The sequence below is a fragment of the Bos mutus genome, chromosome 2, assembly GCF_027580195.1.
Source record: "Bos mutus isolate GX-2022 chromosome 2, NWIPB_WYAK_1.1, whole genome shotgun sequence".
Taxonomy (NCBI): domain Eukaryota; kingdom Metazoa; phylum Chordata; class Mammalia; order Artiodactyla; family Bovidae; genus Bos; species Bos mutus.
Genome location: NC_091618.1, coordinates 56288305 through 56314511, shown reverse-complemented (window position 1 = coordinate 56314511; position 26207 = coordinate 56288305). Strand labels below are relative to the sequence as shown.

The window sequence follows — 26207 nt, the reverse complement described above, 5'->3', positions numbered from 1 at the left end:
AAGTGCCTTGGTTGGTTTGGGTAGAAAGGTTATTGTGTTCCAAGTGCCTTCATACACATTATCTAATGTGAGCCTCACAACAACCTTAGAACCAGAAAGGTGTGACTCCATTCCTGCTCCTGGGAGAGGAAATTAAGTCCCTAGTTGGTCACTGAGAGTCAAGATCCAAAAATGAGGCCTGGTCAGGCCCAGGCGGGCACCTGTCCCACGGCTCCACACGCCCTCTGCTGGTTGTGGAAGGGAAGGACAGAGTGCTAGGCAGGCACAAAGAACAAAATCTGACCAAACCAAAGCAACTCCAGCCATTCTGTCCTCTGCCCATGGTTCGTATCTGAATGCATCCCAAACATAGCTCTTCAAGGACAAGCTGTGACGAGGGGGCTGACAGAAGGATAATGGCACTGGACAGGGCACACACAGTTTTTGGCAGGGCAGTCATGAAGCTGGCCTCTGACTCTAGCTCTGACAATGACTCCCTGTGCACGCTTAGCTAACTCCTGCAAACTTCCTGTGGTCCAATTTCCTCACCAGTGAAATGTGAGTAACACAGTAGCCCACTGTACCTATTCGCTGGGCTGTTGGTGAGGGTCCAGAAAATTCATGTGCAGAATCCCTTGACAACCAGAAACCACAAGCACAGAGTGGTTCTACTGTTATCACACATACACCACGTCCCAGAGCTTGTCTGCTGCTCTCACCTGCGGGTCTTCCCACTGCTCACCACTCTGTGAGCTGTCCCTGGCCAGCCAGGACCACCAGGGCCATGGAGCCAAGCTCCCTGGACAGAGCTGCTAGTTAAGAGACCAGTCATGACAGAGAAAGACTTACCTCATTAGTTCTGGCACCGGCATTTTTTTGTTCTTTCAGTTGCTACAAAAAAAAATAAAAATCTTAGTAAATAGCTTTATAATAATCCTCAAAGTTGCTACTTCCATCTACAAACCAAAACAAAGTGGAGACTTAGAAAGAAGGAGGTGAAAATATTTTCAGGATGCAGAACAGGAGGGGAAGTGACCGTTGTAGGGGTTTATGAGGTGGAGGGGGAACACCTTTCCCCAGCGTCCTGACACCCTGCAAACACTGCAGGGTTCAGAAGGAGCCAGGGAAGTGGCATGCTGCTCCCTCCTCTGGGCAAGCTTGTCCTGAACCATCCCCATCACCTTCACCAGCTGTGCCATGCTCCCCAGGCTTTGGGCACAGCTTCTCCCACCTCTACTTCCCTTGGCAGAATCTCCCAGACTGGCCCAGTGTCTCAAGCCTCTCAGACCATCCTTTGAAAAGGTCTTCAGTCATGTAGGTTTTAAAGAAGTAACTCGGAGCCCCCGGAACAGCTCTGGACACCCTCAGACTCCCGGTTTGGAGAGAGGCTCTCAATTAAGGTCCAGCTTCCTAACCATGAGTTTGCAGACTCATGAGATGGCTGCCAGTGAGAAAAAGGGTGCCTTGAATCTCCCTGCAGGTTCCAGGCCAGGAAGTGCATAGGGCTCAGCACCAACACATCTGCAGAACACCTGGCAGCCCCGAATCTCCAGGGAGAGAGGGGAGAAGGCACCACCCATATAAACCCCTCTGCTGGTTTCCACTGCCCGGTGCCCAGGCCTACTCCTCTGGAGACAAAGCGCTCGAGACAGTGGTTGCAGGCAAGACCCCAGAAAGGAGATGGTGACAAAGGGACCCAGGAGAGACCCCTGGGGTCTGCCACACTTGGAGTAGGGAAAGCACCAGTCAGGATGTGGGGGAATAACGATCTTCAGGAAAATTCCAAGAGTCTAGAGTGAGTGATCACTGAGGTCATCGAGAGACCACATGCAGAGATCTTGTGTGCACACTGGTTTATGGAATATTTTACTAAGCTCACTTCCCCTCAACGAAGGTATGTCTGAGAGAGAGACAAGCAGAAAGAGAGAGTGAAGAGCCCTGGGATAAGGAGAAGGAGCCAAGGTTCCCAGAGTGCTGCTGAAGTCACCAGCCACAAACTCTAGAAGTCTCTTCCCAGGGAGACTTCCCTCTACATCACATATGGCACAGAGTGCCACTCCATTGCAAATAAGTTCTGATAAGCCAGACACAGCAAAAAAGGGGGAGACAGGTCTCCCTACCAGGTGTCGGAATTCTGCCGCCAGACTCCCGTTGGTGGACTCTTCCATGTTCATCACCTTCGTGTGAGTGCCCAGAATGTTGAACTTCCTAAACCTAGACAACACAGGGAAAGGATACTTAAAAGGCTGGGAACTGTTAAAGCAATGCATAAACAAAGCAGAGAGCAAAACAGAGTGCAAAACGTACCCTTTTACTGTATTTCTCTCATTCACATCTCTGCAAGGAAAAAAAAAATGTAATCATAAATGTGTATTTAAAATATGAAATTTGCATTCACAAACATATAAAAGTATAAGATCAATAACCAATAAATCCATACCTGTGGGTTTTCTTCCCTATCATTCACTCAGTCCCTCAATCAACCCACACCAGCACTGCCAAGCTGTGCTGAGGGACCTTGGACAAGTACACTGGGCCTCACCTTTTCTCTTCTGTACATCCTGCTGGCAGCACCGACCACACAGCACCCCGGGAGGAGGAAACTAGTTAACAGGTAGGGAGAGCACACAGCACACCCTCAGGAATATAAGCCCAAGTTATCACAATGTATGAGCAGCTACTCCCTCTGCAGGAGGCAATGAGCTAAGCCCTGGGGACTGAGCAGAGAGCACTGCTCCAGAACTCAGAGGACCCTCCTAAGAGACAGCTTGAGTTTTATGTTTGCTCTTTATTAGTTTTAATGCTTTCATCAAAGTACCTGAATAGTCAATCATTTGGGGGAACTGCCAAGTTTTAAATCTGAGGTTAAAATTTTGAGAGACCAGAATCTTACATAAGTTGAGCGATAATGTTGTCATATTCTGGACAAATAATGTATGTTAGGGGCAGGTGAAGGTCAGAGACCATTAGTGCACTCCCAGTTAAATGAGTTAGCTTCCTTTCCTGTCCCAACTAGACATTCAACGCTTCTGTGGCTGATAATCACTGTCAGCTATGACAGTGAGCAATTTTCCTGTCAAAACTAAGAAGAAAACTCAGAACTGGAAAGACAGAAAAGACAAAAAAGCAAGAACAAACCGAAAGAGATACTGAGTTAAGCAGACTGTGGCAAAACTGCAGTGGCCACAAAAACCTCTGCAATTCTTCCTTTAAACACACAGAATGTATTTCCTTGTCCCTTGAATTTCAGGGGACTTTGACCTACTTTTCCAGATACAATGGATGGGAGCAGTGCTGTGCAAGTTCCAAGTCTAGCCTACTAAGCCCAGCATGCTGCTGCTTGGATCCACTTGGAACACCACTGCCATGTGAGAAAGCCCAGGCTGGCCACTCTGACAGCCCCACAGAGAAGGGCCCAGTTATCCCAGCCAAGACCTCAGACAAATAATGAGGTCATGCTAGACCACCCAGCAGCAACCAGGCCAGTTCAGACTAGAAGGACCACCCACAGTCCACAGAATAATAGAAATAATAAGTTTCTGAGTTTAAGCCACTAGGTTTGCAGGTTATCTGTTATGCAGCAAAAGCTAACTGATACACAGAAAAACCAAAGATGGGAGGGAAACAAAGGTACAAACAAAGAGGGCTACAGTTACAGGACCAGAAAGAGACGAAAGCCAGAGGAAAGGGACTTGGAGTATCAAAAACGGTTCTGAAACAGTAAACACATCAACAAAAGCATTAAATATATCAAGGGGGGATGGGAGGGGCTAAGCCATCTTGTTCCTTAATGTAACTGCCTAGGTCACTGCTAGTTTGGGTTCAGGGTCTAAGGACAAAATAGGATAGACCTGCTCCATTTAGACCTCTTGAGAGCCTGCCCATTCCTGGGTCCCTACTGTTCAGAAGAGACAAGTGTAAAGCCAGCAGGCTCCATACATGCCCCCCAAAATGCCATCACTTTCACTCCAGAAACAAGCCCACACTGGCCGAAGAATCACGGTGGCCTGGAGCCTGATCAAGTGCCCCTTCTCTGGGGCTGGCCTAGTTGAGGTGGTAGCTGCTTGGAACAAGCACATATGCATAAAATGCTCTCATACTTTTGTTCATTTGTAGTCTAAAAAGGCACACTGATACCAGCTCTTAGAGAAAGTTCCCAAGGCCCAGGAATTACTGATTTAAATCTGCTGGAATCACTAACAAACAGCCCCGCTGCATCAGTCCATGTTTGGTTAACAAAACCAATGTTTCAATAGTATATGTATCTTTGATAATATTAGAGATATCTTACTTGTCAAATAAGACTTTGACTTTCAAGTTATAATTCAGCTCTTGCAACTTCACCAGCAACCTGAAAAGAAAAATAAAAGTCATAATTACTTTTAAAAATTATCTATTATAATTTATTTATTATGCCAATTCCATATTGATGAACATTTCAACAATCCCCACCCCACCCAGTTTTTGGTTATTACAAACAATGGAATTGACATCCTTGTATGTCTACTTGGATTTTTTTTTAACTGTATTTGTAGGATAAATTCCTAGCTGTGAAGTTGCTGGGACAAAACTGTAATATTAAATTCTGACAGCAAGCAACAGATTTTATATTCCCACCAAATGTAGTGAGAGCACCTGCTTCCCCATTTTGCCTCCCCAGTGCTGGGGTTTATCAAAATTTCTATTTTGGGCTAATTCCACAGGTAAAAAAATGGGCTTCCCAGGTGGCTCGGCACTAAAGAATCTGCCTGCCAATGCAGGAGATGCAGGTTCAATCCCTGAGTTGGGAAGAGCACCCGGGGAGGAAATGGCAACCCACTCCAGCCTTCCTGCCTGGGAAGTCCCATGGACAGAGGAGTCCGGTGGGCTACAGTCCATGGGATCACCAAGAGTCGGACACGACTGAGCAACCAAACAACAACTGAGGTAAAAAATAGCAAACTTTACCCTTTACCAAAACTTGTAGCTAATGCTTAACCTGTTGGGAGAAAATAAAAACTCTGACTCATAATCAGGAAAATGAGGATCATCTCTCTAACCACTCCAGGGCAGTGTGGAAAGATGGAGGGACAGAGCCCTGGGCTGAGACTCCAGTGTGCTTCTGTTCTGATGAGCTAGAGGCCTGGGGAAGAGCCCCTCACTGGCTGGCTCCCTTTAGTCAAGCAGGTGATGGGATGAGATTGCTCCCCTTGCCAGCTTGAGTTCTGGGACCCCATGGTGTCAGTCTGGTGCTGGAGCACTGGTAGCCGAGACGCAGCACCTGTGGACCTAAGTCAGCAGCACCATGGGAAAAAGACTAGGGCCACCTCTGAAGGTAAGGCCAGCTCTTCTGAGTCCAGCTGCTCATCAGTAGAGGAAAAGCTATTAATAAATGAATGCAGCCATGCAACCAAAGAAAGTAAAGCTGGACATTCTCCTATGGAAACATTTCTACAATTTATTACGAAGGAGAAAAATAGTCTGCCGAACAACAGAGAGCAGAACTCTGGTTTCTAAAAATGAAATATATCATGTCATATATACTTTCGCAAGTCTATGCATGAAAAAACACATGTTTATAAAAGTACAATGTATTTATTTATATATTCATGTAGACATGGACAAAATTCTGGGAGGACTGACACCAGGCTGCTTACTGTGGTAGTTTACAGATATTTAGATCACATACAACTTTGAGAATCTGATGAAAGTTATGAACACACTCACCAGAAAAATGTACCAGTCATTTACACACACTGCATCCATTACAGAGGGAACATAAAGCTCAGGTTATAGACTCATGCTCAAGAGGGGATGAGGCTGCTGGGAACTTTTACTCTCTACCATGTGCAGTTGTGCAATTTTGAATTGCTATTTACAGTAAACATTCATTACACCTATAACTGGAAAAAATTGTGGGGTGTGTGTGTATCCACACATATCTTTGTTATATTTCTAGTTGAATAGAAAAGACTCTTAGATATTCTAAGTAAGAATTCATATTAAAATACCTACTGCAAAAGTACTTCCTCTAAAGCACCCCCCTATATAACCATGTTGTGGCAGGAAGCTGGGGTGCAAACTTTGTGATAGGAGCTGTGGAAAGAAAGTGAAAGTGTTAGTCGCTCAGTCATGCCCGACCTTTTAGCGACCCCATGGACTGTAGCCCTTCAGGCTTCTCTGTCCATGGAATTCCCCTGGCAAGAATACTGGGGTGGATTGCCATTTCCTTCTCCAGAGGATCTGCTCGACCCAGATGAACCCAGGTCTCCTGCATTGCAGGGAGATTCTTTACCATCTGAGCCACCAGGAAAGCCCTAAGGAGGTGTGGGGCTTCCATCTTTTCTTCATTACCTCAGCTTCACAGTGAACTGGACTCCAGTCTTCAAGACCAATGGCCTCTGAGGGTGAGTTGGCATGCAGGGCTGTCTTTCCACCACAAATGAGCTGTAAATACCCAGCAAAGGATAAATTAGCATTTCCATTAAAGTTGAGGCGGTAAAAGTTATTTTCCCTAAGGAGGAGAGGGGGCTAGAGGGCACGATCTAAAAAATAGTTGAAAAACTTCTAACCAGTTGGATGAATAAACTGAAGTTTTACCGTCAATAAAGACATCCCCAAGTCTAACAGATGCACTCAACAAAATCAGTAATTGCAAAGACCTGTGACACTCTTCAGCAATGAAAATTCTCAACTGGATTCTCTTCATTTACAAATTTAAGAATCAAATTTGCTCACTGACCAATGTGGTGATCATTTTGTAACATACTCAAATATCAAATCACTATTGTTATATAATTAAAACTAATATAATGTTAATGTATCAATAATATCTCAATTTAAAAATAAAAAACAGTAACAAAAACAAATTTTACTATAGTTGAAAATGAACCAAGTAGCATACTGCTTACCACCATGCTTTGAAACTTACATTTTAACATCCTTTGGAAAATTGCTATTCTAGTAAAACTGTTTAGCAATATTTATTACCTAATAAACATTTCCAAATATTAATTTTCATTTAAAGAAAAAGAATGAAATCTGCACTCCAAAACCCAAGTAAATGTCCTTGATTATTTCAAAATCAAGGTAGAGAGTAAAAGTTGAGTGCATCCATTTCAAAATCCAACATTTGGATATTCCTGTCTGGACATTAGCCACAGGAAACAGAAGACATTTTTATTATGTCAAGTTAGCATTTAAAAACTGCAATATGAACTCTACTCTTCTACTCAGGGCCATTTATTGACCTACTAAGCACACTGAGAACACCTAGCCCTGGATAAGGCACTACCTAAGGCCCTGGTGGGAGAAGAAGATGACAAAGGCACATCTCTGTCTACGAAGACCTTCCAATTTACAATAAAGATAACAGACATGCATAGATAATGATACAACTGAAATCCAAAACAGGAGAAGAATAAAGAATGAACTATGCAACTCTGGAAGGGAGACAGCGTCTGCCCAGGAAGTCTGGCAAAAGTTTCATGATGGGATATATGCGGAAACATTGAGGATGCAGGTTCTCAATGAGCTACCACAGAAGAAAGCTCTGAGGCAGAGGAAATATTGTTGGGAGAGGCATGGAGAAGCAAATGTCCAGGGTGGGCACGAGGTCAAGTCCGCCTGGAAACGCGGCATGTGTAGCAGCTAATGTGGAATGGCTGGTGAGGGCCAGGCTGTGGAGGTGGGGCTTGGGTGACTGGATCAGGGGCTCGCCTCAGAGTAGCAGGTGATGAAAAATCAAACAGAACTCTGATATGGCAGAGTACAGGGTCACAGGGACTAGGGAAGAAGGGGCTGGGGCGGTACCATTTGAAAAGCTACTATGTAAGAGTTCAGTAGAGAGCTTGAAATATGATGAGACCACAGAATAGGAAAGAGAGGGCAAATACAAGTTAGACTCAACAGGTCTCGTCACAGACTGGCCAGGGAGAAGGAGACAGGTTACCAGAGTAGGAGGTCACAAGAAAAACGGGCCGTTGGCATAAACAAGGAATTCAGGAAGACTTGAATTCAAGGAAGCCATAAACATTTTTACATATCCTATTAAACCCTTCTAAATTATCTGAATTACCATAAAATTTTCCTCTGGGTAAAATAACTGCAAAAGGTGCAAAAACATCTTGCTCAAGTTACCTCTGAATGAGCTGCTGGAAGAGGCTGAAGGTGCGGTCCCATAAGGCTTGCTTGTTTTTGGTGATGGGGTCATGTTCATAGGTGTATTTCTGTTCCAACTCCTCAAGCTTTTTAAGCTGCTGACGAACCTGCTGCAGACTCTCCGCCACTATGGTGAACCTGGGAAGGTACAAGCCACGGAGTCTTCATCAGAAATAGCCCCAAAGCAGTCTGGATTCAGAGAATCATGGAAACCAACAAGCACTGTTTACAGACAACACGTGATGTTATCTGCCCAGCTCTACAGTGCAGGGAGAAACAGAGATGGACCTAAGGAGAGATGGGGGCGGGGGACATGGAACCTCTGGGGCCTAATGTCTGATAATCTGAGGTGGAGCTGATGTCATAGAAATAAAGTGCATAGTAAATGTAATGTGTTATTGAATCATCCTGAAACTATCCCCCCACCTTGTCTGTGGAGGAACTGTCTTCCAAAAAACCAGCTCCTGGTGCCAAAAAGTTTGGGGACTGCTGTCTAGTGAATCTTCGGCTTCAACTGAGTTATGAGATAATTGGGACTTAAAGGCACAGGGTAAAGGGGGCGAGCTGCAGAGGGAGGGGACATGAAAAGACAAGACACTCTAGGAGGTGATGTGGCGGCAGTGAGGGGCCCCTGTAGATTTTATATCAGGGCAGTGACACTGTGCAGGGAGGAGCAAGAGGGCAACCTGGAATCAAGGCAGCAAGGCAGAGGGGGGATGCAAGGTGGGTTAGGAGGAGACGAGGGAACAGGGGTTACTATGTCACTGAACTGAAAGGAGAGGCAAGGTGCATAATCTAATCATCGTCAGACACTCAAAATACATGTATAAACCAAGGAGGAAAGCTACCAACTCCTCTCAGGTTCCTCCATCCTGACAGTAAGCCAAAGGTGATGGAGCCTCTGAGCTATGTCAGACTGTGGAAGTCCGGGCCTGGAGTGATGATAAGAGCATCAGCTCCCCAGGGAAAAACATCTCCTTTGGTTGGTGTCTTCATTCCTTGAATTCAGGTCACAGCCCTGAAAGCAAAGCCCGTGGGTGTGAAATGAGAGGCAGGGTAACAATGGCAGGTGGGCGTGTTCCACAAGGATTCTAACCCAGTGATTCCCAATCCTGTTTGGGCCGAGGGACACAAGAAAATGCTGACAATTCTTGCACAGCACAGCGGGGTACAATGGAAGACGTTCATATCTCCACAAGAGGCTCCATGTGGCCTAAGATGACCATAGGGGCTCCAGACAGCAGGGACCTCACCAGGCTCCTGGGGGTGCCGGGTCAGGAACAGCAATCCAGAAAGTAATCTCATGAGATCTTTGGTCCTTGTGCCCTTCAGAACTGTTTCAGGCCACCACCCACTCCTGCCCACTGATTCTACTGCTTCCATCGGGTCTGCTCAGATCTGTCAGACTCTGCTAATACCTTCAGTTCAGTTCAGTTGTTCAGCCATGTCCGACTCTGTGACCCCATGGACTGTAGCACGCCAGGCTTCCCTGTCCATCACCAACTCCCAGAGCTTGCTCAAATGTATGTCCATCAAGTTGGTGACACCATCCAGCCATCTCATTCTCTGTCATCCCCTTCTCCTTCTGCCTTCTATCTTTCCCAGCATCAGGGTCTTTTCCAGTTGAGTCAGTTCTTCGCATCAGGTGGCCAAAGTATTGGAGTTTCAGCATCACTCCTTCCAATGAATATTCAGGACTGATTTCCTTTAGGATTGACTGGCTTGATCTCCTTGTAGTCCAAGGGATTCTTAAGAGTCTTCTCCAACACCACAGTTCAAAAGCATCAATTCTTCGGTGCTCAGCTTTCTTTATAGTCCAGCTCTCACATCAATACATGATGGTTGGGAAAAACCATATGGTTTTAGAAAAACCATAGCTTTGACTAGATAGACCTTTGTTGGCAAAGTAATGTCTCTGCTTTTTAATATGCTGTCTAGGTTGGTCATAGCTTTTCTTCCAAGGAGGAACCATCTTTTAATTTCATGGTTGCAATCACCATCTGCAGTGATTTTTGAGCCCAAGAAAATAAAGTCTCTCACTATTTCCATTGTTTCCCCATCTATTTGTCATGAAGTGATGGGACCAGATGCCATAATCTCAGTTTTTTGAATGCTGAGTTTTAAGCTAACTTTTTCAATCTCCTCTTTCATCAAGAGGCTCTTTAGTTCATTGTTTTCTGCGCTAAGGGTGGTGTCTGCATATCTGAGGTTATTGATATTTCTCCTGGCAATCTTGATTCCAGCTTGTGCTTTATCCAGCCCAGGAGTCAGCATGATGCATTCTGCATGTAAGTTAAAAAAGCAGGGTAATAATATACAGCCTTGACATACTCCTTTCCCAATATGGAGCCAGTCTGTTGTTCCATGTCCGGTTCTAACTATTGCTTCTTGACCTGCATACAGATTTCTCAGGAGGCAGGTCAGGTGGTCTAGTATTCCCGTCTCTTTCAGAATTTTCCACAGCTTGCTGTGATCCACACAGTCAAAGGCTGTGGCATAGTGAATAAAGCAAAAGTAGATGTTTTTCTGGAACTCTCTTGCTTTTTCGATGATCCAGCAGATGCTGGCAATTTGATCTCTGGTTCCTCTGCCTTTTCTAAATCCATCTTGAACATCTGGAAGTTCATGGTTCATGTACTGTTGAAGCCTGGCTTGGAGAATTTTGAGCATTACTTTGCCAGTGTATGAGATTTTGCTAGCATGTGAGATGAGTGCAATTGTGCGGTAGGTTGAACATTCTTTGGCATTGCCTTTCTTTGGGATTAGAATGAAAACTGACCTCTTCCAGTCCTGTGGCCACTGTTGAGTTTTCCAAATTTGCTGGCATATTGAGCACAGCACTTTCACAGCATCATCTTTTAGGATTTGAAACAGCTCAACTGGAATTTCATCACCTCCGCGAGCTTTGTAGCGATGCTTCGTAAGGCCCACTTGACTTCACATTCCAGGATGACTGGCTTTAGGTGAGTGATCACACCATCATGGTTATCTGGGTCATGATCTTTTTTGCATATTTCTTCTGTGTATTCTTGCCACCTCTTCTTAACATCTTCTGATCCTGTTGGGTCCATACCATTTCTGTCCTTTATTGTGCTCATCTTTGCATGAAATGTTCCCTTGGTATCTCTGATTTTCTTGAAGAGATCTCTAGTTATTCCCATTCTATCATTTTCCTCTATTTCTTTGCACTGATGATTGAGGAAGGTTTTCTTATCTCTCCTTGCTATTCTTTGGAATTCGGCATTCAAACATCCTCAGAGCAGCTCATCCTCCATGGACTCTGAACAGTCTCTGTCAGAACCTTGGCAATCTTTCACCAAGTAGTTATTACCACGTCTATCTCCCGTCTCCCCAGTGAAAGTTCTTTGCTGGCAACAACCAAGAATCATTCACCTTGTGTCCTAGATCCTAGCCCAGTGCCTGGCATACGGCATATAATAAATATGTGATTTATTTAAATTAAATATAATCACGGAATTTTATTCTTTCCTCTCACCTGGGGCACTAAGCCAAGTGGTTATAAAAAATAATTTTTGCCTCATTTCTAAATTTCAAGTTCATTCTATTCTGTCTAAGTCTATTCTATCCTTAGACTTAAATACAAAAATCAGAGATATGAATCTCCATTTAAATAAAGGGCCTGCCTGGCTCACCAGTGTCGACTGGGAAATTCCTGGAGTTCCCAGGGTAGTATGGGAACCTCCATGACCAGGCTCCAGCCTCCTGTCTGCTCTGCTTCCTTCCTTCCCTATCTGGCATCTGACTCTCTAGCCACCCACTGTAAGAACTTCAGGCCCAGGTCCTTCCCTCCCTGCTGCTTCTGTCCACACCTTTCTCCTCTCTGGTCTGTGGTTTTTTCCTGTTCACTCCCGAGTCAGTACAAGACCATTTTGTCTCCTTTATCTTTTCTGGTGACTCCTTCCTCATCCTCCATAGATTCTGAATGGTCTCTGTCAGAACCTTGGCAATCTTTCACCAAGTAGTTATTACCATGTCCATCTCCCGTCTCCCCAGTGAAAGTTCTTTGCTGGCAACAACAAGAATCATTCACCTTGTGTCCTAGGTCCTAGCCCAGTGCCTGGCACACTGCATATAATAAATATTTACTAGATGGACAACTGAATGAATGGCCCACAAACTGTTATTTCATATAAGCCTGGAAAATGCCTCGAGCCCTTTCATTTTGAATAAAACACTGGGACTTCAGTTGTTAAATGTGTTGTGTGATGACCATGTCACTGTGTTGGCACAGTCAAGTGACACGCCCCAGGATACGTGTACAGCAGGGAGAGGACAGTGCTCCACACCAAGCTGAGCATGGCCACAGGCGCGACTAACACTGTGCTTTTCAAGTGCGTGTGTCCAGGGCAAGAAGCAGCTAGAGCACATCCAACTCCAAACAGAAGTCTTCACAGGGTCTGTGCAACTAACACAGCTTGAATGTTCACTCTACAAGTTTATGCAGCTCACCAGTCAGCTGCCAGTCTTACCAATTTTGCAGCTGATCCAGGCAAGCGTTGGGGGGCCCCCCAATACAGGCACTCTGCTGTCTCCGCTTCCACTCCACCAGTTCATCATTAATCAGGGCTTTCTGGGTAAGTTCAGTGGCATTCAACAACTCTATTATTTTGAGAACGACTTCCTAAAGGGAGAGAAAGACACACAGTGAAATAAACACATCTTTAATCACGGAATTTTATTCTTTCCTCTCAACTGGGGCACTAAGCCAAGTGGTTATAAAAAATAATTTTTGCCTCATTTCTAAATTTCAAGTTCATTATTTACAGTCTCTGACAAAAGTACTGTGTTATTCTGGAACATGAAACGCTACCTTTCTCTTATTGTCCAGCATTAAGTACATCTTCTGGAGTAACAACTGTTCTTGTTTCTGATCATTCTTTGCCACACCATTGGTTTCATGTTCTGTGAATTGGGAGAGACAGCAGATAAACAAAAATGTGAGAGAAGACAAAGCCAACCGAAGGCAAGATTCACATACATTTAGGGAAAATATGACCCAAGTGCTATCTGAAGACAGGTCCAAGCTTGGTCTTCAATCACTATTGAACAAAACAAAAAAATACCAGAACAGGACACTCTGAAACAAAGTCCTTGTTTTCAATGATTCATGTAAATGAGAAATAGTACTGTCTGGTTCTTAAGTCACTGTCACAATATTACCTCAATGAATATAAAGGACAAGATTCAAAACCTCAGTTTAAAAAAAAGTTGATATAAAGCATCTCCATGGCTTTGAAAGAGAAGCAAACAATTTGGAAAAGTGTCACTGAGGTTTCTTTCTCTCATATTTTTATTCATATTATTACAAATAATGTTTCCATTCTATCATGATATCCTCAGAAGACTGCTAGGGTAACAGCAGTACTCTGCTTGTTCTACACAATGCACACTTTGAGGTTATTTTCAGTGGATATCCTGTCATCATTAAAAACAAGCAACAACAACAAAATAGAGTAAAATTGCTTTAAAACAAGGGGAAAATGCTGAACTTCACCTATGGTATGCACACACGGAGCTGGAACATTTGAAGAAACTTTGGGGATTAGGGTAGGGAACTCCAAACACCTATCCATCTATGTCAATCAGTAGGTGAAGCACAGTAAGTAAAGTGAATAGCACATAACCAGTGGGTGTCAACAGGGGGTGATTTTGTCACCCAGAGGTCACCTGACAACATCTGGAGATAGTTTTGAAATGGCCCACTCCAGTATTCTTGCCTGGAAAATTCCATGAACAGAGGAGCTTGGCAGGCTGCAGTCCACAGGGTCGCAGAGTCAGACAGGACTGAGCATGCAGTCACACACATTGGCAGCTCTACTGCCATCTAGTGGGCAGAAGTCAGGGATGCAGCCAAACATCCTACAATGCCCAGGTTGCTGTCATTCAGTCAGTCGTGTCTGACCTTGGCAACCCCATAGACTACAGCCTACCAGGCTCCACTGTCCATGGTATCTCCTAGGCAAGAATACTGGAATGAGTTGCCATTTCCCTCTCCATGGGATATTCCCAACCCAGGGATCGAACCCACATCTGCATTGGCAGGCAGATTCTTTACCCATGAGCTATCAGGGTATCTCACAATGCACAGGACAGTCCCCAAAACAAGGATGTGTGTGCTCAGCTGTGTCCGACTCTTTGCAACCCCATAGACTGTGGCCTGCCAGGATCCTCTGTCCATGGGACTTTCCCAGTAAGAATACTAGGGTCAATTGCCATTTCCTCCACCCAAAATGTCAATAGTACTGAGGTTAAAAAACCCTGGTCTGGTCATCAAGAAGTCAAGACTAGTAATTAAGTCATAGAATATTTGGTAAATATGAAGGAGTATTTGCCTTTGTTAGCTACTGTAGGCAGAAAAAATTACAGGCAATGGACTCTGCTTCAAATGTTAACTCTCACCTCTGTTCTGCAAGGTTTTGCATTTAAAGTCATATTCATCTTGCAAGTCTTCTAGAGTCTTGATTTCATGTTCAATACTCTACAAGTAAAGACATAAACAAGTTTTCCAGCATACTCAGAACAAAGACTTTAGGAAACAGATTATTGTTTCTATAGGACCCAGAAAATCAGGAATACAATCCTGCTCTCTCGAAGATAAATAAGATTCATAAAATCCTGCTCTCTCAAAGATGAGTAAGATTCATAAAATTCTAATAATGAATAATTTCTACTTCATTAATAAATATATAATAACCTTTTTAGAGAATAAAACATATGCCTATTTCTGGACTGAGCTACTTGATGTCTACTCATTTAATGAAATGTCTCCCTCAGAGGCAGTAAGGTAAAGTTGCTCCAAAGAACCTGTTTGATAAAATGCCATCTGAAGCACAAAGTCAAGGTCATGCTGGTGTGACCCAGAGACCCACAGGAGAGTGGGCCCCTCAGCAGAAAGGCCGCTTTCACAGACACAGGTCCAGTGCAAAGCTGGACTCCTCACCCTCTCCACACAGCCCCGCAGTGGAGGGGAGTGAACACGTACCACCAAGGACACCACTCCCATAGATGGTCTGGGAAGTTCTATCTTAAAATTACTGTGGATGTTTTACTTTAATCAGAAATTTCCTTCCCTGAGATGTTTTTGTTCCCCTTCCAAGCCTTGGAATAAAACAGGTGTTTGAGGAAGACTATGTTTATCCTGGGGTTCTATGTAACCCCAGGAACATGCCAATTTAAGAAGTGAAGCCATAAAGGGCAATTTAGAGCAGAACAGCTAGTTCACTGGGTGATGGGGCAAAGTCCACAGCTACTGCATGATCTTGCAAGGAAGGAAAAGATAAGCTCCACGTTTGGAAGTTATAACACGGGCCATAAATATCTATCTGCTCATTGGTTGCATCAACTTGTTTACTTAGAGATTGGAATTTGGGGGGAACATTTATTCTCAACTACTTAAAAATCTGAAATCAGTGAAAATGTTTACAGTAGGGCAACTGAAACTTTTATTCCCCCCTATAATAAGTTACAGAGAATATGTATACATTTATTCAGTACTCACCATAACTTTGTCTTTCACATTTCTGACTTTGCTGTCAAGCTCCTTCTGTTTGTCTAACATTACAGTGCTCTGGATATTCCCAGACTGCGCCTGTAATGGAAGGTACATGGTTAGCAGCCATGACTTCCCCTGTTGTATTTACCTGCTGGTTAAGCTCCAAAGTCAAGTCTATACCCTGTGCCCCACCTAACTCTCAGACCTTCCAGAAGCTCCTGCAGGCCTCCCACATGAGTCTGCACAAAAAAAGCTCAGTTCTCGAGGCCCTGGAAAGTGCTGGCAAACTGTGAACAAGCCTAAAGAAAGACTGGGCTCAATTCAGATCTAAACTAAACAAACAGCATATCTAGGATTTTCCATTAGTTCATACAGTTGCCTGGGACCACAAAGGAATTTATTTGAGGGTTTTTCAAATGCTGTAGAGAAGATTATTCTTATTTACCCTGTTCTTATTTGTCTCAAAGTCATGCAATTCAGTGTGGTCCCCAGACCAGTATCACCTTACCACCTGGGAGCTTGTTGGAAATACAGAATCTCAGGTCCTAATTTGATCACTGAATCAGAAACCCCATTTGGACAAGATTCCAGATAATTCAGAGGCATATCAAAATTGTACAGAGAAAGACAAATATCACAAGATATTGTTTGTGGATATGTGCAATCTAAAATAATGATCTGATACCCCCAGACATCCAGGACCTTCCCCCAAGGCCCAAGAAGGCCTTGCTTCTCTTGGTCACAGCTGTGCAGTCCACTAATCTCCTCCGAAGGGGTCACTGATAACTCAGTGTCTTCTGAGGGGCTTAAAATAAATCAAAAGCCGACAAGCCTTCCAAACGCAAAGCACACCCAAGAGATGGGGCTGACCTGGCAGAGCAGGAATCACCTCCTTCACTTTCTAGTGCTGCCTCGGGGCCAAATGTGAGGAGGGAAAGGTTTAGGTACCCCAAGGTGAACAGTTTACTCTCCTGCCCGTCTCTGCTCTTGGCTGTCCACTCAAGCCCATCTGAGATACAGAGTGGCCCGCTGCATAATGCTGTTACAATGAAAAATCCACATGATAATCAAAATTTCCTGCTGAGGGTCTCCCAGGTGCAGGCCATACTGAAGAAGACACACCTCTCTCAGAGGCAGCAATGTGGCCAGCTTTTCCTCTTGACACTTCTGTTCACTAGGATGAACGAGCCAGCGTAAGCTTGCAACCAATAATACATATCTTTAAATGCTTACTGCAGCAAGGAGCTTTCAGTGTGACAGGAACTAAACACCCAGGGAGGCAGCAGAGCCACAGGAACTGGGTAAATGCTCAGAAAGTGCATGGAAAATGGCATTCACTGTCTCTACTTAAACGCTCTCTCTCCACCCCTACCTCCCAATCTCACAGCTCACTTTATTAGTTATTCCTTAGAGAAATGGACATAAGAAGCATTCCACTGTGTATTCTGACCTTCTCCCCCGATAATGGAATGATCTCAGCCAGAACAACTCAAACCACAGTGGTTTCACTGTCTGCTGGGTTGTTCCCACCACCACATCCATGAAAGGCATGAATAAATGCCACAGTAACTTCAAAATTGAACCCTGATCACCAGGAAGGTCTATATTAGGATTTAAATCATGATTTAAAAAATCTTGGTTGTGGTATAACTCTGACTCATTCACTGTTTGGATGTCTTAGATACCTAACAGATATCTCAGTACCATTCAAAACAAAGCTGCTGATTTCCCCATCAACCCATTCTTTTCTAAAACCTATTGTGTCCTGCCAAAACCCTACTCCTGTCTCTTTCCTATCTTCCCCAGCTTAGTAAACAGTATCTCCAAGTGACGCAAGTCACAAATCACAGTCATCCTAGATTCTTTGCTGCTTCTCACTTCCCCATCAGATCCTTCAGTGTAAGCCATTTTGGTACCATGTGCAGAACATAATGGAATCTGCCCACGTATTTCCACCTCCACTGACTACGCCTCAACCTCACATACTTCCCCTCTGCTCCTTCAGTCTGTTGCAAGAGCCCACTAGCCATCTGCTGCTTCCTTTCCTATCCTGGCACCTCAGAGATGATTCCTGACCCTGATCTAAAGAAACAACCCAAAACTCCACTACTGTCCACATTGTATCATGCTTTATTATCTTCACAGCAACTATTACAACCTGAAAAGGGTTTTCAAACCTAGAATGACTTCTACTATAATAGGGTCCTTTCTCAAAGTCTGGATCTGTAACATCTTGATGCTTATTTTTCCCCACTTCTTGGGGGCAATAAAATCAGAGAGCTAGTCACCACTGCCTTGAAACAGGGTCTCAATAAAACTTGTTGGATGACTGAATCAATGTTTATTGCTTTATTATCCTTTATGTTCAGTTAGGAAAAAAGTACCTGGCTGATTCTCTGGGCATGATCCAAGATCTTTCTTTCCTCCTTCAGACAGTTACAGATGATCATAGACATCTGTATTGGGTCTTCCTGAAAATTATCCTAGACATGGGTTGTTAGAATAAAAGTAAATTAATCTTCAGAATGTTTAAACCATTGTGTAATATACACGGAAATGAGTTTGTTCATCCTGAACTTACTAAATCCTATATAAGCTATTTTTGGTAACATCAAAATATTCTTTTCACATATTATGACTAAAACTGCTTTAATTGTCCAACCAAGTGCAGGTTCCTAAATTACTTCTTGATTAAAAAAAACAAGTATTTTTGTATACAGTTCCTGTAATATTTTTCATTTTTGTTGCTCTTGGGCCCATTTCTCTTGTTACAATCCTGAGACAATGCAAATGATACAAAAGTTATCCAGAGTATTCCTCAATTAATCTGATGGTCTCTGCTTTGAATTAGACCAAAGACATTCTTTTCAGATTTTCTGCTTTCTTGTCAAAGGTAGTTGCAAAGTACTGGCAATTGTGCCTTTCTTTATAAGAGGTATAATCAAGTCAACTCTGTAGGAGATAAAATTTCTATAAAGTTAATCTGGCTTTCCCACTCACCGGTATTATAAAATCATATATACATTCACAGAGGGTGGGGGAAAAGCTTCTAATTAAGTTGAACAGTCTGGTTGTGAGGAATAAAACAAGACAATGACAGTACTTACTTCCATTAAAACAGAAAAATTCCGTTAATACAGAAATAAAAACAGTAACCAGGCTTACCTGAAAGTAACCAGCACTTTCAGGTGCTGAAAGTACTTATGAAGGCCTCCTGACACACTGACGTATACTCTCTCCTGCCTGCAACTCCCTTTCACTTTTTCTTCCAAGGGAGGGCAACTCCAGCAGAAGCAAGGCAAGGTGGGGTCCAACGCCAGTTCACCACCTCACTCCTGAGCCTCAGAGACGTCAAACCTTTCTGGACTTACTCTTCATCTGTCTACCAAGCACTCAGACTGGACTCATCACTAAAGTTCCTTTGAGCTTTAATATGTTACTACAGCTCACTGCTCTTAACATATAACCCTTTTTCTTAATGACTTAAATATCAACAACTTTAAATAAGACAAGATTTTAGCACCAAATTTCTCTCAGAACTACTTATGCCTAAGTGATAGCCAGAAGCTTGAAAATTCCTTATGTTTACAAAATAAATTGATATTTTATTTTACTTCTGCTATAAAGTATTAGCCACATAAAGGCAGTTTATTGATAGTCTCTGTAATTTTCTAAATACCAATGACAATGTACTCAATAATACCTGCTGAATGAAAAACCTCTCTTATGTAAACATGGAAGCATTTCAACTAAAACACAAAACAAAGGTCATACCTGAAGGTTACGCTTGCTTTTCCTTATGTTATGTTGCAATAAAAAATTATTCTCCAAAGAAAAGCGACTGTATTGATCATCCAGCTGCGATAGCAGGTCATGAAAACGGATGGTGGCAAATGAAACATCGTTGGCAGCATGCTCCCTAGAAGGGTCAAAATGTATACATTTCATTTAGATACTACTTCCCTTGTGGCACAGTTGGTAAAGAATCTGCCTGCAATGTGGGAGACCTGGATTCAATCCCTGGGTTAGGTAGACCCCCGGAGAAGGAAAAGGCTACCCACTCCAGTATTCTGGCCTGGAGAATTCCATGGACTGTGTAGTCCATGGGATTGCAAAGAGTCGGACACAACTGAGTGACTTTCACCTTTAAATCAACAAAATAAACACAGTTTCCCATAATGAAATGATTAAAAATAACTTAAAAGTGTTTTCCTGGGTTTTATTCCCTTCTTTTGAAACTGACAGTGCTTTTAGAAGCAGGGAGTATAGTATTTCTATTATATAACACTACCATGAACAATTCTAGCACACCAAGCTTGAGCATAAAACTATCAATGGTGATTATCTCTGGAGGCAAAAAATCAATAGGAGCCTTCACTTTCTATGTCAAATACTTTCAGAACATTTAAAATATTTGCAATGAGCTAAACAATAAATTTTAAAACGGAACATATATCAGTTTTAAGAGCTATTTCCTTAATTGGATTACTTTATACTTCTCGTAAGTGTTCTACCACGACTTGGCTTTAACTTACCTCTTTCTATAACCTGGATCCTAACTTGGAAAATAATTTGTATCAGCATCATGTAACTTGTCCAAAGCATTTAGGAGGATGTATAATTATAAACTGAAAAGTACATAAAGTTAATGACTAATGCATTTAGCTTTCTAGAGATACATGACATTTTTCAAGTCAACACTCTTTTTTTGCAACAGATAATCCCAACGGCTACTGATGAGATTCATCTGCTAGTTGGTGTAGTACCAAGTCATTCAATCGACAAGTTATTTTAAAAGTAGAAAAACTCCTCCTTCTGTCAGGTGAGTTTTCCTTACCAGTCTTGCTTTTCTAGCCACTGTGCCAGATATTGTCTGATTTCCATGGGAAAACTGTCGTCATAGAGCTGGTGAACCTGCTCCAGGTATTTGGACTCAAGCTGCTGAAGCTCATACCACTGGGACATCCTATAGGGAAAGAGAGCACGGATCATAAATGGAAGCCCACAGCTCCAAAGAAAGCATGTCTAGCATTGTGCTTCTTCTAAATATCTTGCTTAATCAAAAACATAATTTGTCTCAAATATACTTTTCAAATGGATGTCTATATTCCAAAACCTGTTTTTTTTTTTTTTTTCCCATTTCCATTTTGGGTCAATATTTTTTCTTCCCCATAAAATACATGTTCAGGTCTTTGCTCAAATGCTAATGTATCAGGCAAGCCTTCTTTGGCCACCTTATTTAAACTGACACTACCTCTCACCCCAGAAAATGCTATCCCTCCTTCTTGATGTACTTTTCTCCATCGCCCTTACCACCATCTGACCTAGGACATATTTTTCTTTTTTATTTTGATTAGTGTCTGTTTTTCCCACTGAAGGGAATGATTTGTCCAGGATAGTGGTAGTGCGAGGTGGGGGAGGGTTGTTCACTGAAGTATCTCCAGAACAGTGCTGGGCATATGGTAGGTGTTCACATGGCTTTAAAATGAATCTGCACTTTTATTAATAAGTGGAAGACACTATTTGCTTTAAGATTAATTGTAAAAACTTTCCCCAAAACTGCTCTTAGAAATTATAGAACATTTGTAATTTGACTCAAAGGACTTTAAACTGGTATTCTATATATCATGATTCACATGATTAAAGTGAATTACTTTTGTTATATATCTTTTAAAAGAGATATTTTCTTCTTTGTCTACTGCACACAACAAAGTTGCACAAAATTCTTAAATCTCAGTAATAATTTTTAAAGACTGAAACTACATTAAATGCAATTTGAAAAGATAAAGTAATACTATCTCTTTAGATAACTGTAAATCAACTTTTACACAGTAGCCCTGAAGATTAAAAATTAAAACAAAAAACTGATTTAAGGAAGTCTGAACATCCATCAGGAAAATGAAAAGCCTCCCTTCATCATAGCGTAAATTAGGACTTATCAGGTTGACCAAAAGGTTCGATCAGGTTTTTGCAAGCCAATATATCAGTGCACAGCTGATAATATTCTGAGCAGATGTAAGTCAATCTTGTTCTACTAGGCCTGAGGAAAGGGCTCTGGATTTTCAAACAGGGCATGGAAGAACGTATGCATGCTTGCTGGCAAGCACATGTGTGCAGGCATGAAGTCATGTCTGCTTCACAAATTTCCTTCCAAAGGAAGGTTAAGCATATGGTGGGGCCACAAAACTAGTTAAGCATCACAAAACATCAGTACAAATGAACCCAACTCCACACCTTTGGTATACTTGCTGTAGCAATTTGATTTTTCACTTCAAATTTATCTTACCTGAGTGAAAGACTGCAAATTTGCAGTGCTCTCCCTCCCTACTAAGTATCTAAAAAGGATGTGCCTAAAGCAAATACACTGGCCAGACCATCAACCAGCAGGGGCTGCAACACTCTTCTTAGGGTGAGTGACCACAGGTGACTCACTTTTCTGTCAACAGGGTGATTGTTAAGACTGCATGAGCTAATACAGACACAGCGCCTGGCACTGTGATCAGTGATCAGGTGAGCAGGTGATCAATAAATTCATGCTAACAAATCCAGAATCCACTCCATCTTCTAGCAAAACTTGGTACCAACACGGAGTGGCAAGACCATCCCTCAATCACCTGACTTCTTCCTTTCCAGTCTCAAGACCTCCTGCCTCCATGCCTCCAACACTATTTCCCAATCTAGCCTTCTGCTGCACACGGGTTTTGACCACATCATTCTCTTGCACAAAATTGCTAGTTGGCCAATATCCGACTGATTTCCACTCTGACACTATTTTCATCCATTCACAAAGCAATTCTGTCACTAAATTATCTACTTTTCTTCCCCTGGCTTCGCCCAACATTTCTGCTTTGCTCTAGCTGTCACTCACCCTTGAAAACGGCTTCCCCTAAATTTTTGCCTCTTTAAATTTTACTAGCATTCAAAGACAGGTACAAATGCCATTTCTTCTATAAGCTAAGACATACCCAGAGACAATTAAGCTTTCATTGACTTGTGCCTCACTGCATTTTGCATCTCTATTTGGGTGTCAGACCCTGTTTTCCTTGGTGGCTCAGTGGTAAAGAATCTGCCTGCCAATGCAGGAGATGCAACACACGGGTTTGATCCCTGGGTCAGGAAGATCCCGTGAAGTAGGAAATGGCAACCCACTCCAGTACTCTTGCCTAGAAAATCCCATGGACAGAGAAGCCTGGCAGGCTACAGTCTACCGGGCCGCAAAGAGTCAGACACAGCTTAGCGTCTGAGTATGCACACTGACACCCTGTCTTCCTTAAAAAAAGCTCTATGATGTCTCCCCTAAATGATGTAAGCTTCAGATTTGCTGAGACTGTCTTTTTTTTTTTCTTTTTAAACATCTTCTGCACTTTGGACAGTGTCCTGCATACAATATATGCTCAACAGAAGTCTGTTGAACTGAAATCTAGTAGATTGAATTAGAAAGTAAAGGGCAAACCATATTATGGTCCAACAAGTTTTGAGTCCTGCATCAAACTGCAAACTGGATTGTGCTGAGGGCTCAAGTCTTATTTCCGTCCCATAAAAACAATCAATCCAACTTAAACAAACAATATTTAAAGCACAATCAATCACACCTATTTTTCTTCCCCCAAACTTTTGGTACTAGTCAGAATTTTTTAAAGGCTAATTATATTATTTGGGGATCTGCAGGAACTAATCACTTTTACATTTCACGAGCACATTATGTTCTTTTATCCATAAACAGATATATAATTAAGTTTCAAAGTTACATACTCATTAATTTCCGTTAACATTTACTAACCTGTCACCTTGTGCCCCAGCGAAGGGCTAGGGATTCAACACAAGCAGCAGCTACACACAGCACGTCAGATGCCAAGACTGTTGGGTCTGCATGCACAGGGTGCGCCTAGCTTAGACAGCTCTCTAGGGGTGGCACACGGCAAATACCAACTTTCTGCGGAGAGAAGAAAATACGACTCTGCTGGAAGGGGAGGGGAAGAGGGTAAATGGGAAAACGCATTGTTGTGGGGGAGGGGCGGGATTCTATTTCACATTTTTTTTTTTTACTACCAGGGCACGACTGACTGGGGCAACCGTGCCATCACCGGAAACAACACCTGGGATACGTGTTCTTTTCCGGATGACGGATTCACCTATCAGCACTTAAAGGCTTGCGCTCGTTGGGCATCCGTCCGCTGGGCCTCGACGAAGCCGGTCCAGGCGCGTCCCACCCCGGCACCCGGAACCTCAAACTCACTCTGCGCGCCGGATCCCGCAGAGATGGGCGAGAACACAGCCGTGCCTCCTCTCCCAGGTCGCCTCCGCACTATCTTGGGTCTGACTCGCGTCCTCCCGAGTGCGGCAGGATCTGTCCGCAAACTCAGCGCAGCAAAGCGAAAGTATCAGCGGAAAGAAAAGGCAGATCCTGACGCCCCGCCTCCTTCTGCTCCCGCCAATCATCGGGCTGCTGCCGCGCTCGGCCAATTGGACACGGCTGTTCCCCGCGCGTATCGCCTCCCCCGGGCCGCTGCTCTGCCAACCCGCTGAGTCTTTCGTTAGCCTTCCGCTAGGGCTTGTGTCTGGAGGCTTTGAAGCTCAGCTCTGTGTTGCAAATTAAGGGTTCTGTTTACACATACTTTAGAGAACAGCTAAAAGGAAGTTATGTGTTTGCAGAGGCCCAAACTGGGAGGTCCTTACATTAGCCCCAAATCTGAAAATTCGAGGCAGAGGACACAGGTGGGGACATTGTCGTTTTCGAATCTCAGCTTAGCAACTGACCTACCTCCTTGTTGCTAAACCCGGAAGACGCTTTTCTGTCCTCACCTTATGTGACCACTCAGAAACCTGCGCAGCTGACACCTCCATTCTTTAACACTTCTCCGTGGGCCATGATGACAACATACCTTCCTTGCTTCTTCCTACCTCTCTGCTATTTCTTTCTCCATCTCTGCCACCAAGCTGCTCAGTGTTAAGTGTGGTCATGATTTATATTTGGTCTACTTTACCTACACTTCTCAGGCTGTTCTGCATTGACCTCATCCACAGTATCTGTGTCCTAGATAATGTAGAACTTCTACACCCGTACCGTGTCCACACGACTCCTCTGAGCGCTATACCCACTGTACAGCCCTCATTTGACTTTCCACTTGGATGTCTGGTGAGCTCTAAAAACTAATTATGTTCAGAACCATCTCATCATTTTTCTTCTTAAACCTGCCCTTTTTCTAGAAATAATCCATGCCAGAAAATTAGGAGCCACCTTTAACATTGTCTTCTCACCACCCACGCCCACACCGGTCCTCAAGCCTTGTTGAATTTTCCTCCTAAATACTTTTCAGGTCTCATTGCTTCTGGTCATCTTCTGTGCCATTCCCCCTTTTCTCTCATTTGGATCTTTGCAGTAGATTTCCCAAATGGCTGCCTTCACTTCAGTTCTTTACTCCCATTTAATCCATTTACCCTATAGCAGTTTGGTTTGTTTTTTAATTGCAAAGCAGATCATGTGTTTGCAAACCTGAAAATCCTCTGATGACTTTTCTGAATAAAATCCAAATTTATTAATGAAACCTATAAAGCCTTGGTTTCCCTATCACTTTCTTTAACCTCATCTTGTGCCACTTTTTCCTTACTTCAGCAGGGTTTTTTTTTTTTTTTTCCTGCAAATAAGACAAGCTCTTTCTACAAACTCAGGACCTTCTTACCAGCAGTTCTCCATTTGGAAAACCCCTTGAGCCAATGCCCTCCCTCCCAACTTCTTTGCTGGCTAACTTATCTTTTTGTTGTTAGCCACATTGCTAAGTTGTGTCTAACTCTTGCAACCCCATGGACTGTAGCCTGCTAGGCTCCTCTGACCATGGATTTCCCAGGCAGGAATACTGGAGTGGGTTGCCTATTCCTTCTCCAGGGGGTCTTCTCAACCCAGAAATCAAACCTATGACTCCGGCATTGGCATGCAGATTCTTTACCATTGAGACACCAGGGAAGCCCCAACTCATCTTTTATCTCTCCACTAAAATCTAAGCTTAAATGTCACTTCCCCAGATAGGCATCACTGAGGCCAGCCTAGAGTAGGTCTTCTTGGAAGGTGTGCACATAAAATCAATTGGTTCCTCCAAGTATTTAATAGATGGAACTTGAATCAAGCCTAGAATAATAAGGCAATTTTGGGTGGGAAAAGGCTGTAAATAATTTCCCAGAGATATGCTTATATGTGGGCTTCCCTGGTAGTTCAGCTGGTTAAGAATCCACCTGCAAGGCACAAGACCCCGGTTCGATTCCTGGGTCGGGAAGATCCCCTGGAGGAGGGATAGACTATCCACTCCAGTATTCTTGGGCTTCCCTGATGGCTCAGCTGGTAAAGAATCCACCTGCAATGTGGGAGACCAGGGCTCGATCCCTGAGTTGGGAAGATCCCCAGAAGGGAAAGGCTACCCACTCTAGCATTCTGATCTGTGTTGCAAAGAGTCAGACATGACTCAGTGACTTTCACTTTCACTTTTCATGATTGTATGTGTGTCTGTTGTAGTTTTCTCCATTCTCATATCTATATGCTCCTTCTTCTTATCACATTTCACCCTCACAAAGCCAGTATTGAACT

The 26207-nt window shown here is 43.2% G+C and overlaps 1 protein-coding gene across 3 annotated transcripts in view; it reads right to left on the bottom strand.

Annotated features, from left to right (window-relative positions):
- Window positions 1-24037, bottom strand: part of STAT1 (signal transducer and activator of transcription 1) — a 38934-nt gene extending 14897 nt beyond the window's left edge. Inside the window, exons 1-15 of one of the 3 annotated variants that reach the window (XM_070388988.1) lie at window positions 23868-24008; window positions 23412-23564; window positions 20469-20597; window positions 19406-19550; window positions 18016-18114; window positions 15638-15727; window positions 14539-14617; window positions 12950-13041; window positions 12609-12760; window positions 8098-8256; window positions 6313-6405; window positions 4271-4330; window positions 2287-2316; window positions 2100-2193; window positions 829-870 (exon numbers count right to left, since the gene is read on the bottom strand). In XM_070388988.1, the coding sequence (XP_070245089.1) occupies window positions 829-870; window positions 2100-2193; window positions 2287-2316; window positions 4271-4330; window positions 6313-6405; window positions 8098-8256; window positions 12609-12760; window positions 12950-13041; window positions 14539-14617; window positions 15638-15727; window positions 18016-18114; window positions 19406-19550; window positions 20469-20596 (1263 nt within the window). In that variant the 5' untranslated portion in view covers window position 20597; window positions 23412-23564; window positions 23868-24008. Of the gene's footprint in view, window positions 1-828; window positions 871-2099; window positions 2194-2286; window positions 2317-4270; window positions 4331-6312; window positions 6406-8097; window positions 8257-12608; window positions 12761-12949; window positions 13042-14538; window positions 14618-15637; window positions 15728-18015; window positions 18115-19405; window positions 19551-20468; window positions 20598-23411; window positions 23565-23867 lie in introns of all 3 variants that reach the window. The other 2 variants (XM_070388979.1, XM_014480534.2) reach the window with 2 other exon arrangements.
- Window positions 24038-26207: the final 2170 nt, after the last annotated feature.